Below are 19,504 nucleotides of genomic sequence, written 5' to 3'. Positions count from 1 at the left end.
AATCATATTTAGATTACGTATTCAGTATGATTGAAACTTCATACTTATAGAATGCAGACTTTCAACTCGAATGAAAAATCTAATTACTCGTGTACAGTACACATTACCAGTTAATATAAAAAAAAAACTTTCATACATTTCATCGTCCTTGATGTGTTGTGATACATTGCTATCATAAGAGTAACGATGTTTTATTAAAAAATTGTATTGTTCCGCGTATGTGCGTTGAACATATTTGCGACTCACTGCATCTTCCGTTACAAAAGAAATCCAATTTAAACTCAGATTTATCCAGCTCGAGTGCACTCTCTTTCTCTCTCTCTCTCTCTTGGCGGGTCGAGCAGCGATGAGAAGCGCGTTCGTCTGAATTTCATTACATGTATTTATGTGTACGGTGTTGCTTCCCCGTGTGACCCCTTTGACGAAACATATGAATACTCCTCCGTTGAATGGATTTGTTCGGAAAAGCGGGGGTGAACAGAAAAGGGAAGCTATTCGTCGGTCGATTATATTTTGCAATTTGCAACATTTTCAAAGTAATACGTGCGAACTCATTTCATTGCAACTCACGCTGACTGTAATGTGTGTATAAACTTGAAACGTCAAATTAAACAACAAACTTGTAGGATTTTTTTTTGTAAAACATTTTATTTCAACCTTATGACTAAAAATAGTACAGATATTTTATTCTCAAACTTCTTTGGTTTTACAGGAAATACAATTGATATTTTTGTTATCTGTTTACTACTAAGCTTTCGCAATGCTGTACACGAACACACATATTAAATTTTGCACTGTGAAAAAAAAAAACAAAAAACTTTACAGCGCTACCCAACTTCTAACGACCGCCATCGTTGTCGCTATCATGATCGTGAAAAATATCGTATCCCGTTTGCATCTGCGGATTGAGAGCGTCGTCCGCCTTTTCGGCGGCAGTAATGTTGTAATCGGTTACGTGATACCGGATGGGGTAGGTAAGCTGATTGCCGCGATCCCAGGTATACAGTTCCTGCAAGTGACGAACAACAGGTTAGGACAGTACAGTCAGATAGTCAACAATGGCGCGAGCGACACAACGGAAGAGGAAAATCAATTTAAGGCTGAGAACAACTGCTGCTCTGTCGTTGACTGATTCCATTCTCTCGGGTCAGTGATAATCTAATTAATTTACATAGTTTATTTGTGCACAAGAGCCGTTTTCGACACGATGCAGTAAATATAATTAATCTAAGGTAGAACGGAACGTTGACGTTGGATGAATAGCTGCATAGTTGGGATGAGAATCAGTCATCGTGTTTTTCAGTTTAAACTTTGAAACCAGCAATTGGTGATTTGTTTTCCGTGGAAATTAGGTCAATTTGATATTATAACACAACTGTCACAAACAGAAAAAATACTTTTCAAAGTGAACAAATTTTCTATTAGTACAAGGTATGTTTCCTATTTGTACCAGGAATGTTTCCCCCGAGCCGCATTAACCCATTTCACTTCACTGATCGCATAGGAAAAAGTCCAACTCGAAGTGAGATGTGGTGAAAGCAAAGCACCGACTAGGAACGAGTCGACCCGGCCACAAAAAAAAACAATCAGTTTGACACTTAAAACAAATTAACTTCGAGATGAGAGTTGTACAGTTTTGAACTTACCCTATTTTTCGGATTGTAGCCGACGGTTGTCGTCTTTCGGAAGGGATTCGTAAACGTCAGACTAACGTCGAGCAATTTGCTGTGATACAAATCCAGTGCCAGTCTAATCTTCGTGTTGCGCTCGGTTACGGAGTCAATGGCGTAGAGGACACCGCATACGATGAACATTTCACCAACCTTGTGATGGTTAACGCTAATGTTCCAGCTGTACTGGATATCCAGGTTGTACTCGTTCAGCTGAAAGAAAAAGGTACCACAGAAATGCCAACCATCACTAAGGCTCACGTTATCCAATTATACAGTTCATTCAGCCGGAAGGGGATGCATTGTGGTCAGCACACCGAGAGATATGCCGAGAGTTTACGGTTATGAGTCAGATTATCGGTCGTTTTTTTTCCACGGTGCATCCCCCGCCTGACTGCGGAACAAGTCAGAAGTGTGATAATCGCAACCGGAAACAGATGCGCGGTCGAGTGAGCATTGAAATGCTAAATTTTTACCTTGGCAACGATAGTGTTGTTGGATTCCGGTGTACTGTAGATAACCCAGAGGCCGTTGTCATCGACGTTGAAGTCCATATAGTTGAACTCGGTCGTGTAGAGATAATTTGAGCCATTCGTCGTTACACCTTCGATCTCTTTGACCGCTGGAATGGGTTGGTGAGAAACAGAGGGGAAGAATGTTTGTGATACGTGGAATTAATTGAACGGTGATATGAGCATACCGCTAGTGGTCATCGCCGTGCGCGAGGTTCCCGTTTGGGAGGGGTTTCAGATAACAAGCATTTTTTAGCTGAATTTCGATCATATTGTAACTTTTTAGTTTAATTAAAGCATTATAATTTTCAAACTGCATATGCATATTTATATTCATATTTTTTATTTTTAGAGAGGTTTTCAAGTTTTTCGAGGTTGATTTGGGATAATTTTTTGATAGTAGCTTTTCCTGACGTAAAGTAAATTTCAGCTCATTTGGAGTTTCTTGTTTTCCTGAGTAGGAGAGAACTGTTTAAACGCATCGGTGAGACATTTACGCAATTTACAGCGCTTCTGATTGTTGTTAAGCGGTAAGCGATACAGAGTTCTACAGTTCTCATATGAATAAGTGTGCCATGATTACTAATATACTAAAATCTAAATAAACATTTCAAAAGGTCCTATCTACTTTCATCGTTTTTCCGGAGCGTCTTTTCATTTTGGTAATGCTTCAGCTTTAGTTACTCTCCCAAGCGTGGTTTTCGTTCAGAAGGCTAGAGTGATCCCTCCGCTATCAACTTGGGCAAATAACGTAATAAAAGGTATTTAAAAAGTAATGGCGATTGAATGAAAGTGATCGATCAAAAAATCGATCAGAGCAGATAGGACCTTTTGAAATGTTTCTCTAGAAATAAAAAAATAAAATAAAATACTCATATAAACTTAATAGTTAGTTGACTTGCAAATAATACAAGAAACTGTTATTCCTATACTGCCGGTACCCGCATAACTGTCCCATAATGAAAAACGACATGTTGAGAAAACGGCAATTGAATATTTTTGATTAATTTCGTGATTGCCAGCTATTTATAGCACTGAAATCCAGAACCAATGGTCAGAACAGTTTCATGGTATCACAAAATTAACTTTGAGATTAAAAAACCACGGATGGTATAGCTTTTACGTTGTGGCATTCGAAAAATCTCTATGGGACACAATATGCGGGTATATTTTGAAAGTACTCGCATGTTTTGTCCCATCACATACGAATTCAACCGTAACTTGGCGGTGTCACAGGCATTTTTGTTTGTAATACATTTAAACAAGATTATTCTAGGTAATCAAATGATATGCTATCTATACCTATAAAAATGCAGTCCAGTCTGTCTGTCTCTCTGTCTGTCTGTCTCTCTGTCTGTCTGTCTGTCTGATCCATATAGGCTCGGAAACCACCGAACTGATCGACGTTAAAATTTGTATGTGGAGGTTTTAGAGGCCGAGAAAGGTTCCTATAATAATTTGAGACCCCTCCCTCTTCTGGAAGGAAGGGGTTCCATACAAATGAAACACAAATTTCTGCACATCTCGAGAACTAACCAAGTAAATAGAATCAAATTTGGTAGGTGGATGTTTATAGTGGTAACAAATATATCCATAATGGTTTGACACCCCTCCCTCTTCTACAAGGGAGGGGTCCCATAGAAATGAAACACGAATTTCGCACAGCTCGAGAACCAATCTACCAAATACTACCAAATTTGGTATGTGGATGTTTTTAGGAGTAACAAATATGTCCATAATGGTTCGACTCCCCTCCCTCTTATGTGAGGTAGGAGTTCCATACAAATAAAACACAAATTTCAGCTTATCTCGAGAACCAATCTACTAAATGGAACCAAATTTGGTAGGTGAATGTTTTCAGGGATAACAAATATATCCATAATTTTTTGACACCCCTCCTTCTTCTATAAGAGAGGGGTCCCATACAAATCTAACTCAAATTTCGTACAGCTCGAGAACCAATCAAGCAAATATAACCAAATTTGGTAAGTGAATGTTTTTAGATGTAACAAACATGTCCATAATGTTTCGACACCCTTCCTTCTCCTGGCATGTCTCCAAATACCATTTCGAAATCTAAGATGGCGACTTCCGTTTTTTTTTTTTGAAAAACAGCGTTAAATGACCAAATACCACCCAATATGGGTATTTTCGGCATTGTTATGATACACTGAAGCCACAAATCGACCTAAGACAACATTTCGAATTGTAAGATGGCGACTTCCGGTGTCTGGAAAACAGCTGAAAATGACCAAATAACACCCAAGATGGGTGTTTCTTAAACCAGAATGACGCACAAGGGCCAGAAATTTTCTCCAAATGCCATTTTGAAATCAAAGATGGCGATTTCCGGTTTCTTGAAATACCAATATAGAATGGCCAAACACCATTAAATACGTGTGTTTTGGACACCCAGAAGTTCAATCCCACACGCCATCTTGAAAGCCAAGACGGCGGCTTCCACTTGATGAGGAACAGTCTAAATTGGTTAAATAACACCCAATATGAATATTTTCGGAGCGCATTATCTAGAAATCAAATCAAGAAAGAAAGGTTGCATGTTGTTTTCTAAAAAACAGCTCAAGCAGGTTTCCACTGAAGGTTTTAAGTTGGAAAATTACCTTAAGCTTTAAAAAAGAACTGCGGAGTGGAAGTTTCTCGTAAGGAGCAACTTCTGGTGCTGTTTTTCCTCTCATCGGAGAGGAAAAAAGGGATTTCTGGAACGATTTACCTGTTGAATTAGATTAAGAATTCATTATTATTCATTCAATCTCAAATGTAATCATTAAACTGTTGTATTTTCTGTGAAGAAACTTAAGATCACAAACAATCCATTCCATTTTATCCATTTTATAGAAGTTTCTATTTTGTTGCTAGTTGCTCAATCCACTTAAAAGCGAGAAACGAATTTCACATTTCTTATTTTTGCATATAAAAATCCAGTTTGTTCGGCAAAGTTGTTGCACATTTTAGAATAAACAACTTTGCCGAAGACATACTTTCAGGCAAATGCCTATTTAAATGGACTTTTGCAGACTTTTTCATAGAATACCCCTTAGGAACTATTTTTGCAATATCTTTTTATAACGATTTACTACAGTTTTTCAGGGCCATTTACTATAACAAAACATAAAATTTCTCTTATTCTCATTTCTTATTTCATTTATTTAAACGTTGCACAAATTTAGTTAGTGCAATATTTTGATAAAATCCTCAATAACTAATGATTACATGATAATGTTACCAAAAGAGATGAAAATTCACTTCCTCGAGTGACATTGTGTGATTTACTATGATGAACAAAATTGTAGAATATTCGAAAATTATACAAAATTGCTATGAAAAGTTAAGTCGAAAAAATTGAAAGATTTTGACGGGCATTCTATAGAAAACTAAAGACTTGCTTTCACAAAAGCTCATTCTAAAAGGCAGATAGAAATATGGTGTCTTCGGTGAAGTGGTTTCTTTTAAAACTTACCGCGAAGTCGGAACATAGGGGATTTTCATATGCAAAAATAGGAAAAGTAAGATTGGTTTCTCACCTTTAAGTGGATTTATCACAAATTTGTAACTTCTTTGAAACGGAGAATAAATAATTAAAGCAGTTTCAGAAAGACACTATTGCTCCAAAATCGATTTTATAAGCCAAAATAATTTCGAGTGCGTCTTTGAGGCATTGGAAAAAAGTGGCACGATCTCACACCGGTTTACGGTACATGAAAAGGTTTTCCTATTTTCCTCCGTAAGGGATATTCCATTGCAAGACGAGTTTCAATAGAGTATCAATTACCCAAACTGGGTTACAAAAATACGTTATACGCACGCTCACGTATGTATGCATACACATACAAACACACACACAGACACACACAAGTACACACAATTGTGTTCTACAACGTCTGAGCAACTATAAGTTTGAAGTTATCCGATATACCATAATCTGAAGCAAGGTTACAGGCTCGTAGTTTGCACCACTATGCAGTGGGACTGTAATGCGGGTACATTCAATATGGGACAAATTCAACTTGGTATTTTTTTTCATGTTTTCCCATACAAACGTATAAATTTAAGTTTTTTTTTTGGAAAGTATGATAACAATTAAGTTGATTTCCAATGCTAACTCAAAAGTACCAAAAATCATTATGGGACAGTTATGCGGGTACCGGCAGTTATAACTTTCATACTTTTGGGATTTAAAATACTAGAATGTTTCAATTTCCCCAACTTTCATCAACTTTCATCTAAAAACGATCAAAATTAAAATTGGGGTAGAATGCACTATAAAGCGATAGCAGAAGGTTGCTTAGCAACTTATTGCATGTTCCATAGCTTTTAATTTTACTTCTGAGACTGCAAGCACTTCTCACTTCGCGTGCTGATTTCTTCTAGGGGCCTATTAGCATTTTGCTTTGGAGCATATTAGCCTTCGTTGTGGTGCGTCTTGGCCACGGGCTTGTTTGGTAGCAACGACAATTTTTAGTAAAAATTAGATTGAAACCGAGTATTTAAGAATAAGTTTTGTCATACATATACATTATATAGATCCCACAATCATCCTACACGTTTTATGCCGCTCAAAAATGATTAGAAGCCGTGTAAATTGCCTAAATGCTTGCTTTTAACTGGTGCGTTTTATACAGTTTTCCCCTATAATAAAAAAAAAGGTTAAGTTCCGAATCGGAATGTAGCACCAAGACTTTGCTTTACCATTGCTACCAAACAAGTTTGTGGCCAAGACGCACCATAACAACATATTGAATTTTTACAGCTTCACCACATTATTTCCAGAAAGTTATTTCATTAGTGTTGGGTAAAGGTTATTTACCTGAAAATATTGATAGGAAGAATTGAAAAAATTATCAAAAAAGAGAAGTTTGTTTCGAACATATCATTTGTAGTCATCATTATTTTTCGTCAACCTTGCGGTCGTGGCTTTGTTCTTCTAAGCGTGTTTCAGCAACCTTCAACATGGAAATTAAACAACGCTTTTCTTCAGGATTATCAATCAATCATTCATAAAAAAGAAAGAGTTGAAAGAGAATTTTTATTGAAATTTACCGCTTTAGGCCTTACAATTGAATAATATGCTTGTATTCTCCAACCTATTGCAAGAATTACACTAACAGACTGTCCTAATTCTACGTTAACCTTGTGGTTGCCTCTTCAATTGTTTTTCAATGTTACCCTTTTTGGAAAATAATTAAATTTTAGTTATATAATACGGCTCTAATAGCAATTTCAAATAAAAAAGCTCTTACACGCAAAAGTTGGACTGTGCGTAACCACATCAATATTGTGTCTTTTCAGAGCATCTTTTGTACTATTCCGGAGCCAGTGCAACGAATGTGTGTTGTTCATAACGCATTTGGTGCTCTAGCGAATGTTCAATGTATTGGACGGCTCAAAATCAAAACACTTTTAACGTATTAACCGGTGCTAGTCTTACCATGATGATTTGTTCTGGTATTGGTAATATTTTTCAGAATGCTGCAGAAAGAAATCAATACTGATGATCTTGGTACTGACTAGGCTAATGCAAATATGAACTGATCGATTCACTATCATGAATCCGGTCACTCAAAAACATCATCGAATCAATAACAATTAAAAAGACATTAGATTTTTTTTAAAACATTTTGCATTGAACGACGACTCTGGTTATATTTATATGCATTCGGTTCCACGTTACTGGCACCAGCGTCTGTAAATTCTGTTGCCACGAAGCTATTGGCTGAGATGCACGAGCCTTTGATTACCCACCGACTCGCGGAAGTAACTAGCGGTTTTTTGAGCGCCCCAAAACTGATCGTTTACTCAAAACCGAAGTCTGATTATTCTGATTTCGATCTCTGTCAATGTATTCATTACGCAACTGTTGCGTTATCCTTTTGACACATATGTTGTGCAAAGCCAAAGGATTTAATGTGCGTTTTGAGAGGACACATCGGTTGATGTAAGTATGAACATTTGCGTGTAGCATGCGTTTTTGAGATATTTCATAATTAAATTTAGAAAATTTAAGCTTTTTTGAAATTATTTTTGTTGGTTAATAGTGGTTCTCCATTAACATAACACAATTCATTCTTTGACAGCAAAAAGTTTGGTTGAATAATTGAATAAAAGTTATCTCGATCCTATGAATTATTAGATTAATTATTATTTGATGAAAAAATCCTTCTACGCATATGGTCAAAATTGGAAAGCTGAGAAAATTTCGAAATAAATAGTGTCTTAAAAACATCGCATAAGGAGCACTTAGAAAGGAACAAATGTGAAACCAATTTTTTTTTTGAGAACTAAACTGCGTCATTCGTTGTTTTGCTTTCGTCTCGATTAGACGCAAATTGTTCATCTCCGTTTGAGTTTGCAAAATAACAATACACGAGTTATCGTACGGGTGTTTTTTTGTCGATAAGTTCTTGTGCTGCGCGATAACAATAGCCTGTTGTATATCGGCAGAAACATCTGTACACTGGTAGGGGCAGGCTACCCCGCCAGTGATCCGATACGCAGCTGATATATCAGCAAGAATAATACTCCCGCACCGCTGTTACCCCGCTGGCAGCACGGACCACCATACGATCGAGCGAGTGGAAGTCAACTACAAGTGGCATCTACAAGGTCGCGTGTAGGATACGGCCACTGTGTCACAACACGAAGCTGGATCGTCATTGTTTGTTCTGCGGAGACGCTCGATTAATCCTACTATCAGCCGTGAGGTCGTGACTTAGACGTTCGGTGAAGTATTCACTTTAGAATTTTTATCATTATAATTAATAGTATTATTATTATTGTTATTATTATAATTATTATTACTATTATTACTATAATTATTATTATTATTATTATTATTATTATTATTATTATTATTATTATTATTATTATTATTATTATTATTATTATTATTATTATTATTATTATTATTATTATTATTATTATTATTATTATTATTATTATTATTATTATTACTATTGTTATTAGTATTAGTATTACTGCCTTTTTTTATTTTGATCCATTGTAGTTTGAAAAATTGTTTTTAAAATTTAATAGCAACTACTTGACCCCCCCCCACATTCGAATATTTATCGTTTGTGTGCGGTAGAGCGTAACGCTCCCGCAAAATGGACGACATGCAGGTGCAACTATTCCTGGATGTGGAAACAACTGGGGAAGAGATTGAGATCTCCCCCATCAATTCCCCTCTACCTTCCCCGCTACCTAGCCCCGTACCAAGGGTACCGGCAACACGGGTGAAAGCTTACCCAGATGCTTCGAAAGGTCCGTTCGTAGTTTACTTCAGGCCCATAAAGAAGCCTCTAAATATAATTCAAATCGGCAAGGACCTGGCAAAACAGTTTTCGGACGTAGCCGAAATTACAAAGGTTAGACCGAACAAACTGCGAGTTGTTGTGAGTAGCTTGAAGCAAGCAAACGCAATTGCTAGCTACGAGCTCTTCACGAGAGAGTACCGCGTGTACATCCCTGCCAAGGACGTGGAGATCGACGGTGTGGTTACCGAAGGAAGCCTCACGGTCGATGACATTTTGCGTCACGGGGTTGGCTGCTTCAAGAACCCCCTGATTCAAGATGTAAAGATACTGGATGTCAAGCAATTGCATTCAGTATCCATCGAAGAAGGGAAGAAGAAATTCTTCCCTTCGGATTCCTTCCGTGTAACATTCGCCGGATCCGCACTGCCGAACTACATCTCTTTGGACAGGGTTCGTCTGCCTGTACGCCTGTTCGTACCGCGGGTCATGCATTGCCAAAACTGCAAGCAGTTAGGTCATACAGCCACCTACTGCTGCAACAAGGCACGCTGCAGCAAGTGCGGAGGCAATCATGCTGAGACCGCTTGCAGTGAGGATACTGAAAAGTGTCTTTACTGCGAGGGAACTCGGCATGACCTTTCGGCGTGTCCCGCGTACAAACAGCGCGAGGAAAAAATAAAGCGTTCCCTCAAGGAACGATCAAAGCGCTCTTTCGCAGAAATGCTGAAGAGTGCTGAGCCACCCTCGACAGGAAACATCTTTTCCTTTTTGCCAACCGATGAGGGTACATCTGACGATCCCGTCGAAGGGTGTTCTTATGCCATGCCAGAAGGATCTAGGAAGAGGAGAATGATCAACTCTCCTAATCTTTCTCGCAAAGGTCGCAAGATAACCCCTAGCGGAATGACCAATAATCCAACACAAAAAGGAAGCGGTGAAGAAAAACCGAAACAAGTACCTCCCGATTTTAATTTTAAATCAAACCAGGAGTACCCACCGCTTCCTGGGGCACCAAAAACCCCTCGTGCACCCATTTCTCGATCAGAAGATAAAAAAGAAACAGGGTTCATAAAATTTTCTGATATTGTGGACTGGATATTTAAAACATTCAACATACCAGATCCCCTACAAAATATTCTTCTTGCCCTTCTTCCTACAGTGAAAACCTTTTTGACTAGCAGCAACTTGGCCCCTCATTTCAGCTATCATATCTTTCGATGACTAATACGGCGAAAGAGGTTAGGAATTTTATCACTGTATTACAGTGGAATTGCAGAAGTATCATCCCCAAATTCGATCTATTTTCTCATTTAATAAATACCTACAATTGTGAAGAGCTTAGTTAAGGCGAAAAAACGCGGGTACTGGCGGCGGTTCGTAAACGCGTTGTCCAGGGAAACAGCGATGAGCACTCTTTGGGATACCGCCAGGCGCATGCGGAACCGTGACGTTTCGAATGAAAGCGAGGAGTATTCAGATCGCTGGATACTCGATTTTGCCAAAAAGGTCTGTCCAGACTCTGTACCGGAACAGAAAACCTTTCGCGACGCGTTATTAGTAACTACGGAAGAGCCTCCATTTTCGATGTTGGAATTTTCAATGGCTCTCCTGTCGTGCAACAATAAGGCTCCAGGGTTAGATAGAATAAAATTCAACCTGTTGAAGAATCTACCCGACTCTGCAAAAAGACGCTTGTTGAATTTATTCAACAAGTTTCTTGAGCTAAATATTGTTCCGCATGACTGGAGGGAGGTAAAAGTCATTGCTATTCGGAAACCCGGGAAACCTGCCTCTGATCACAACTCATATAGGCCGATTGCGATGCTCTCTTGCCTCCGGAAATTAATGGAGAAAATGATCCTCTTACGGTTAGACAAATGGGTCGAAACAAACGGGTTACTTTCAGATACTCAATTTGGCTTTCGCCGGGGTAAAGGGACGAACGATTGCCTAGCGTTGCTTTCTACTGAAATTCAAGTCGCATTTGCTCGGAAAGAGCAAATGGCTTCTGCGTTCTTGGATATTAAGGGGGCTTTTGACTCTGTCTCTGTAGAAGTTTTAAGCGCGAAACTTCATTCGCAGGGACTTTCACCAAATTTGAATAACTTTTTGCTCAATTTGTTGTCAGAAAAGCATATGTATTTCTCACATGGCGATTCGACAACTTCCCGAATTAGTTACATGGGCCTCCCCCAGGGCTCATGTTTAAGTCCTCTCTTGTATAATTTTTACGTCAATGACATCGATGAATGTCTTACAAATTCATGCACGCTAAGGCAACTTGCAGACGATAGCGTTGTATCCATTACTGGTAGCGAGGCTAGCGATCTGCAAGGACCATTGCAAGATACCTTAGACAATTTGTCTGATTTGGCTCTTAAGCTGGGTATCGAATTCTCTCCGGAGAAAACTGAGTTGGTCGTTTTTTCTAGGAAGCATAACCCAGCTCAGCTGCAGCTCCTACTAACGGGTAGAACGATCTCTCAGGTTTTAGTCGCTAAATATCTCGGGGTCTGGTTCGACTCTAAATGCACCTGGGCTTGTCATATTAGGTATCTGACACAAAAATGCCAACAGAGGATTAATTTTCTTCGTACGATTACCGGAACTTGGTGGGGTGCTCACCCAGGAGACCTTCTAAGGTTATACCAAACAACGATATTGTCAGTTCTTGAGTACGGCTGTTTCTGCTTTCGCTCCGCCGCGAACACGCACATTATAAAATTAGAGAGAATACAATATCGTTGTTTGCGTATTGCCTTGGGTTGCATGCAGTCGACCCATACGATGAGTCTTGAAGTGTTAGCGGGTATTCTTCCGTTGAAACATCGTTTTTGGAATCTCTCTTACCGGTTGCTAATTCGATGCACAGTTATGAACCCATTAGTAATTGAAAATTTCGAGAGGTTGGTCGACCTTCAATCTCAATCCAGATTTATGACTTTATATTTTGACTATATGGCTCAAGATATTAATCCTTCTTCATACGATTCCTCCAATGTCGCACTTTTAGCTACTTCTAATAATGCTATATTCTTCGACACCACCATGAAACAAGACATTTCTGGTATCCCGGATCAATTGCGACCCCAAGAGATCCCTAAGATTTTTTCCAATAAGTTTAAACATGTTAGTTATGATAAAAGGTTTTTCACTGACGGATCTAATCTAGATGAGTCCACTGGCTTCGGTGTTTTCCACGAAAATTTTACCGCCTCCTACAAACTCGATGCTCCTGCTTCCGTGTACGTCGCAGAACTTGCTGCTATTCAGTACTCTCTTGGAATCATCGAAACCCTACCCATAGACCACTACTTCATCTTCACAGATAGTCTCAGTGCCATTGAGGCTCTGCGATCAATGAAGCCTGTGAAGCACACCCCGTATTTCCTGGGGAAAATACGGCGGTTTTTAAGTGCTTTAACAGATAAAAATTACCGGGTTACCTTAGCGTGGGTCCCTTCTCATTGCTCGATTCCGGGTAACGAAAAGGCTGACTCTTTAGCTAAGGTGGGTGCTATTGACGGCGATATTTATGAAAGACCATTTGCTTATGATGAATTTTATAGCATTTTGCGTCAGAGAACACTCAACAGTTGGCAATCATCATGGAACTCAGATGAACTGGGACGGTGGCTACATTCCATTTTTCCAAAGGTATCGACGAAAGCATGGTTCAAGGGGTTGGATGTAGGTCGGGACTTCATTCGCGTGATGTCCAGACTTATGTCCAATCACTATACGTTAAACAGGCATCTCTTTCGTATAGGGCTTGTAGACAGTAATCACTGCGTTTGTGGCGATGGCTACCATGACATCGAGCATGTTGTTTGGTCGTGTACCGAATACTGTGGTGTTAGGTCCGAGCTTATAGATTCCCTTCGGGCCCGAGGAAAACAACCGAACGTACCCGTTAGAGACATTCTGGGAAGCGGTGATCTCCATTACATGACACAGCTATACGTGTTCATAAAACACGCTGGTATTAAAATATGAAACTCTTCTATCTATTTGTTAGATTACCATTCCCGCTACACGCTGAAAGAAGATGATACACTAAGCTGGAGACACCCAAACGAAGACTCGGCATCTTCATGTTCACGCAGACACCTCAGTCCAAACTGCTCAAATAGAACATCACTGCTTAGCCATGTACAAATAAATAAATCGTATAACTCAATATAGTTGAAATCAAAATTGTAACTCCCCTCCTCTCACCTTAAATCCCCACTAGCTCGTAGTCGGCCGCGAGAATAAAGAAAAGGCCTCCCTCTTTTCCCTGCTAATTTAGAATTTAAAAAAAATGTACTTGGCTCAGTTAAACATAAATTGTATCGTGCCGTGTCAAATAAACTATTTAAAAACTGAAAAAAAATGAACGGGATATCTGAAAAACTCTTAACTTTTGAATTTCATAAAGATTGGACATATGGTTAAAAAGTTATGAAAAGAAACGTGTTCTGAAGACTGTTCAATCTCACTCATGTTTCTCAGAGATGGCTGGACCGATCTTCATAAAATTAGTGTCAAATGGAAGGTCTAGTTGCCCCATGAGACCCCATTGATTTGTTTTGCAATCGGACTATTACTTTGCCTGTTATGTTTAAAAATGTGAAATTCAGCTATGAAAAGGAACATATTCCGAAGACTACTTAAACTCGGCCATTTTTGGCTGTTTTTTCTGCCAAAAATGGCCGATTTCCGTCTAACATGCGTATCTCCGGATCTAGAATGATACACAGCAGCTGAAATCGACCACAGACCCAATTTTGGATTCTTGGTTGGCGATCTTTGGTTCCTGGGAAACAGCCGAAAATGATCGAATAACACCCAATATGGGTGTTTCTCCAACCAGAAACCAGAAGTTGCCATCCTGCAACTCATGATGGTGTCTGAGGTCAATTTTTAGCTTCTTGCAACATTCTGGCTCCGGAGATACTCATGTTGGGTGGTATTTGGTCCCTTTGGGCTGTTTTTCAGAAACCGAAAGTCGTGATTTTGGATTTTAAAATTGCCTGTGAAATCAATTTCTATCATCTGGGAGTTATTCTGGTTCCGAAAACATTCATATTGAATGCTATTTGGTCATTTCCGGATGTTTGCCAGACATCGGAAGCCACCATCTTAAAATTCACGATTGTGTCTGTGATCAATTTTTAGCTTCTGTGCATCTTTCTGGTACAACAGATACTCATATTTAATGGGAATCGTCCATTTCAAGCTGTTTTTCAGAAACTGGAAGTTGCAATCTTACAATTCAAAATGTTGTCTAAAGTCGATTTGTGGTTCCAGTGCATCATTCCGTTTTCGGAAATACCCATATTGGGTGGTATTTGGTCATTTTCAGCTGTTTTTCAGAAAAAATGTTGCCTGAGGTCGATTATGGAACATATTTGTTACTTCTAAAAACATTTACCTGCCAAATTTGGTTCCATTTAGTTGGTTAACTCTCGAGATGTGCAGAAATTTGTGTTGCATTTGTATGCAACCCCTCCCTTCCAGAAAATGTAGGGGTATTAAACCATTATGCACATATTTGTTACCTCCAAAAACATTCACATGCTAAATTTGGTTCCATTTTCTCGGTTAGTTTTCGAGATATGCAGAAATTTGTGTTTTACTTGTATGGCACCCGCCCTTCAAAAAAAAGAAGGGGTGTCAAAACATTATGGACATATTTTTAACTACTTAAAAAATTTACCTGCCAAATTTGGTTCCATTTAGTTGATTAGTTCTCGAGATGTGCAGAAATTTGTGTTTCATTTGTATGGAACCCCTCCCTTCCAGAAAAGGGAGGGGCGTCCAACTATTATGGACATATTTTTTACCCCTTAAAACATAAAAAATATCGCACGCTAGCCTGGGGGCTAATTCGGTCTCGATCAACTAGATTAGTTGAGAGAATTCGTTATCGATATTATTTTCAACACATTTTGCATGTTGTAGGATAAGTACAACGATACACCGTGTACCAGTGCTGAGTCGAGAAAATTTCCAGCTCGAAAAGTTCCTCGACCTGATCGGGAATCGAACCCGATATCACAACCGTGTGGGAGAGCTAGCCGACCGACATCGCTAACCACAAAACCACGGGGACCACTCCTTAAAACATCCACATGCCAAATTCGGTTTTACTTGCTTGGTTTGTTCTTGAGTTGTGTAGAAATTTATGTTTCATTTGTATGAGACTCCTCCCTTCCAGAAGAGGAAGGGGTCTCAAACTATCATAAGAACCTTTATCGGCACCAAAAACCCCTACATACAAATTTTCACGTCGATCGGTTCGGTATTTTTCAAGCCTATATGGATCAAACAGACAGACAGACCGGACTGCATTTTTATATGTATAGATTACAGCATCGATTTTTTAAAACCAAAGAGTGAATATACATTTACTGAATTGAAGCGTTCATGTAAATCTATTTTTACAAATAATAAGTTTAAATGAGAAAGGCTGGGTCTGACCGCTAGGTGGATTAATTTAGGTTTTTTCAGAGACCTCAGTGACGACCAGTGTAATCAAAAGTTGCCAAATCAGTTTCTTTCAATACCTACGGAAAAACCATACTGAAAACATTGAATTATTCCGACATAATTGACATAAATCGACAGCACTGCAGTGGTTACCGAGGTTACCGATTTTGTGCGTGAACAACTACAGCAAACATCTAGGTGACCTATACTCGATACTAAGCTATGTGGCTACATTCATTCACGAAAGTAATTAACAGTGTGATGAATATAAGGGCGTCTTGAGATGAATAATTGAGCAATAATTCAAGTTAAATATGAATATGGGAGTGTTGTGAAAAATGGTTTGTTTTACAAAGTTCAGTATAAATTAAGCTAAGTTCACTATATTTCCATTATTGGGCATTTCCATAAGAGCATGTAAGCGTATTTCGTTTATGTTTTCAATTATTTTGTGAAAATTTGGTGTTTATTCCGTGCATTTTTCACGCTTAATGAGATGAACCATGAAACAAATATCCCAGTAATAATATTCTCGAAGTGTTTTTCAGATATTCTGAACTAAACCAGTTTTTTCGTTTTTCTGTTTTCTGTATAGAAGTGTTTTTCAATTAACCTGAGACTGACTGGTTTTAGAAGTAGCTTTAAGGTAATTTAAAACCTTGTTCAAAATTTTCGTTGCTTTTCGAAGCATTCTCATACACTTAACGCCCAATTTGAAATTATTTTTCTTCCAATTTTTTTGGCATTCGACAGCATTTCAAGAAAAAATGACAATCTAAAATGACGATTTCTCTATATACGTGGAATGAGGACGGCTTCTAGTGTAATACATACTAAAGTGGCGTTTTAGACACTCCATAGCGAATATGCAAATACTAGCATTTGATTTTTTCTTAGTGTCTTAATAGTTTGTTGTATTGTAACATTTAAGGTTGTTTTGTCAATAATTTACCCAAAATTTTGAAACCCCAAAAACACTCCCGTGCGCACGGTTATGCCGGTGTTGATTGTTTCCCTCGTTTGTTTTTAAAGCTGAGTTAAGAGGTCAAATTTGTGTACAGACAGGCCATGGAAGCTGTGAACTTCTTTCACAGTTCCGGTAGCAAATAAGCGAGCTGCTGAATATAATGACAGTCTTCACAATTCCAATGCAGCAGGTATCACAGCAACGCTGGTGGTATCACAAACAATGCAAAGTATGATGTCATGGAAGGGATACCGCTGTTTATCTGCTCTAGTAGAGATGTTCAATATCGAGTATTACCCAATTTAAAATATATTTTTTTCTTCATTAATTTTATGTTTTGAATAGTCATTCTACTCAACAGCTCATAACGTATTGATTTCTCATTATTCGTTAGAAACTGAACATAACTACAATGTTACAGCATCCGTGCCTCCCTATTTGCTGATGTTACGTAGGTATAAAATATCTGTGCAACCCTCCCGCACTTGTCGATTCGTTTTCCGACTTACCTGTCTGTCGCTCGGAGTTAAGGTCATATTTGACGATCCGTGGTGAATTTCGCTCGTTGTAGTAGAATGATCCATTGTACACAACATGAGCATTACCCTGTGGGATGTGCGGAAAAAAAATGAACGAAAATATAGAAACATGGATCAGTGGTTTGTTTGGTTCAGATGGGTCGTAGGTAGGTATTATCATTGTCACAGTGAACGTCAGGGATTTCGTGCCGTTGTTTCGCCGAATGAAATTCTTTTGCATTTTTTTAAACACACATCTAGAAATAGCTTTTTATCCCTGAACGGCAGCAAGCATCGTAAATCCCGATTATATCGCACACTTCACACAGTATACAGTATACTCTTACCCTAAACGGTTTATCCAGTCGATAGGTTTTCGTAGCGACGTTATTCCGGTAGGTGGTTTTATTGGCAAACTCGAACAACCGGCTCGTGTCGTTTTCCCGCGTTGCCCAGATTTTTTTCTCTATAGCATCATTCCTGGACGCAGCGTCCTTCAGCCAGGCTCCGTAGTTTTGATCGGTGTACTTGTGGTAGACCGGCTTTCCAACTGCATACAATACGCAATCTGCACAAAAAGCAATCCATTAACATTGCGACTGTCGTTGTTTTTGCTTGCTTCAGGTGTTTCATGTTTTGCGGGCCACAGCTTAATGAATACAACTGCGCTTAGCTTTGCAATTAACCTTTGGGAACATTCATAAATGACGTAGCATTTGAGGGGAAGGGGGGGGTTTGCAGTTTGTGACGAAATGTGACGAGGGGGAGGGTGGGGCTTCAAGCCAAGCTACGTCGCAAACATGAAACTAAGAAAAAAATTTGGGTTTTTTCTAATTGTTCTTTTTTATCACTGTTTTGTCTGCTTAGGGTCATTTTTATTCCTTCCTTGTCTTTTCTTGTTCATTAATGACTCAAGGTATGTTTTGGATAACAAATATTTCCAAAAAAAATTATGTGAGGGGGGGGGGGTTGTTATAAGCTACGTAATTATCTAGAGGGGGGTCCTGACTTTGTGACGAAATGCTACGATGGAGGAGGAGGGGGTCAAAAAAACCTAAAAAAAAGCTACGTCATTTATGGATGTTCCCTTTCTTATGCAAAACAAAAGGGGGATATTTAAAAAGCTATCTTCTTTGAAATTTTTACATCATTACAGGTAATTCAGAGAGAAACTTCTACCATTTTCTATATTTGAAATTATGAATTATTTGCTAATGTGCTTCTAACACTGTTGGTCTTGTATGAAGATTAGATTAGAAATTTTGCATCGAAGAAGAGCGGATATATATTGAAAATGTGGTGAATGCTCCGGACACCACACTATATGACATATAATCTAAAGATGATTTGGCGCTGTCTGCGTCGCCACAAATTCTCAATTGTGGTCACAACGACCGTGTACTGTGTTTGCACTATTATTTCGAAATCAATATTTGCTGACCAGCATTTCTGGATTCATCGACAAGCCACGACCACGGGCAGCGCAATTTAATAATGGCGGGCAAAATTGGATCCGCATGAGATGAAAGCAGAAAAACTTCTCACCTGTTGTTCGGTTTCCCAATCCAGGGTAGCTAACATTACCAGTTTGCTTGATCTCCAGATTTCCCACCAGATCGTACAACGAAACAATAGTATCTTTGCATTTGAAGTCTCTGCGAAGCAATCGATTAAACAACAATTAATTAGTTCTCGGTTATTTCCAAAACAGACAACTCAGCCAGAGAGAAGGGCACTAAGTTGAACAACAATGATGAACGGCTTTTGTGTTACGCCTTTTCGATGGCATTTACCTTGGATCAGGACACTCCGGGCACGTGGTCGGCGGACCACAGATTTCCTCGTACGATTCAACCTTCGGCGGCTGTTTGCCATATTCCTGCGGATCGCCCATGCCTCCCGGTCTGTGAATGATGTACGGTGAATGTTCCATTAGGTGAAACTCTGCCTGGGTGATGCCGAGCTCGTTCTTGGCAATACAATGGTACTCGCCGAAGTCTGCCAGCCGGATGTTGGTTATGTTTAACCGCATTATCGATTTGTACCTGGGAGAATTGAACAAACGCAATCAAATTTCCGCTACTGAAAGGAG

General features: G+C 38.9%; 1 protein-coding gene across 1 annotated transcript in view; it reads right to left on the bottom strand.

Moving 5' to 3' along the window:
• Positions 1–639: 639 nt before the first annotated feature.
• Positions 640–19,504, bottom strand: part of LOC129724981 (uncharacterized) — a 176,101-nt gene continuing 157,236 nt past the window's right edge. Inside the window, exons 12-18 of the mRNA XM_055680320.1 lie at positions 19,206–19,457; positions 18,958–19,067; positions 17,760–17,980; positions 17,404–17,500; positions 2,147–2,292; positions 1,647–1,883; positions 640–1,009 (exon numbers count right to left, since the gene is read on the bottom strand). Coding sequence (XP_055536295.1) covers positions 839–1,009; positions 1,647–1,883; positions 2,147–2,292; positions 17,404–17,500; positions 17,760–17,980; positions 18,958–19,067; positions 19,206–19,457 — 1,234 coding nt within the window. The 3' untranslated portion in view covers positions 640–838. The remainder of the gene's footprint in view (positions 1,010–1,646; positions 1,884–2,146; positions 2,293–17,403; positions 17,501–17,759; positions 17,981–18,957; positions 19,068–19,205; positions 19,458–19,504) is intronic.

Source organism: Wyeomyia smithii, chromosome 2 (genome assembly GCF_029784165.1).
Source record: "Wyeomyia smithii strain HCP4-BCI-WySm-NY-G18 chromosome 2, ASM2978416v1, whole genome shotgun sequence".
Classification (NCBI taxonomy): domain Eukaryota; kingdom Metazoa; phylum Arthropoda; class Insecta; order Diptera; family Culicidae; genus Wyeomyia; species Wyeomyia smithii.
The sequence above is the reverse complement of the archived record's forward strand: the minus strand, read 5'-3'. Positions and strand labels throughout refer to the sequence as shown.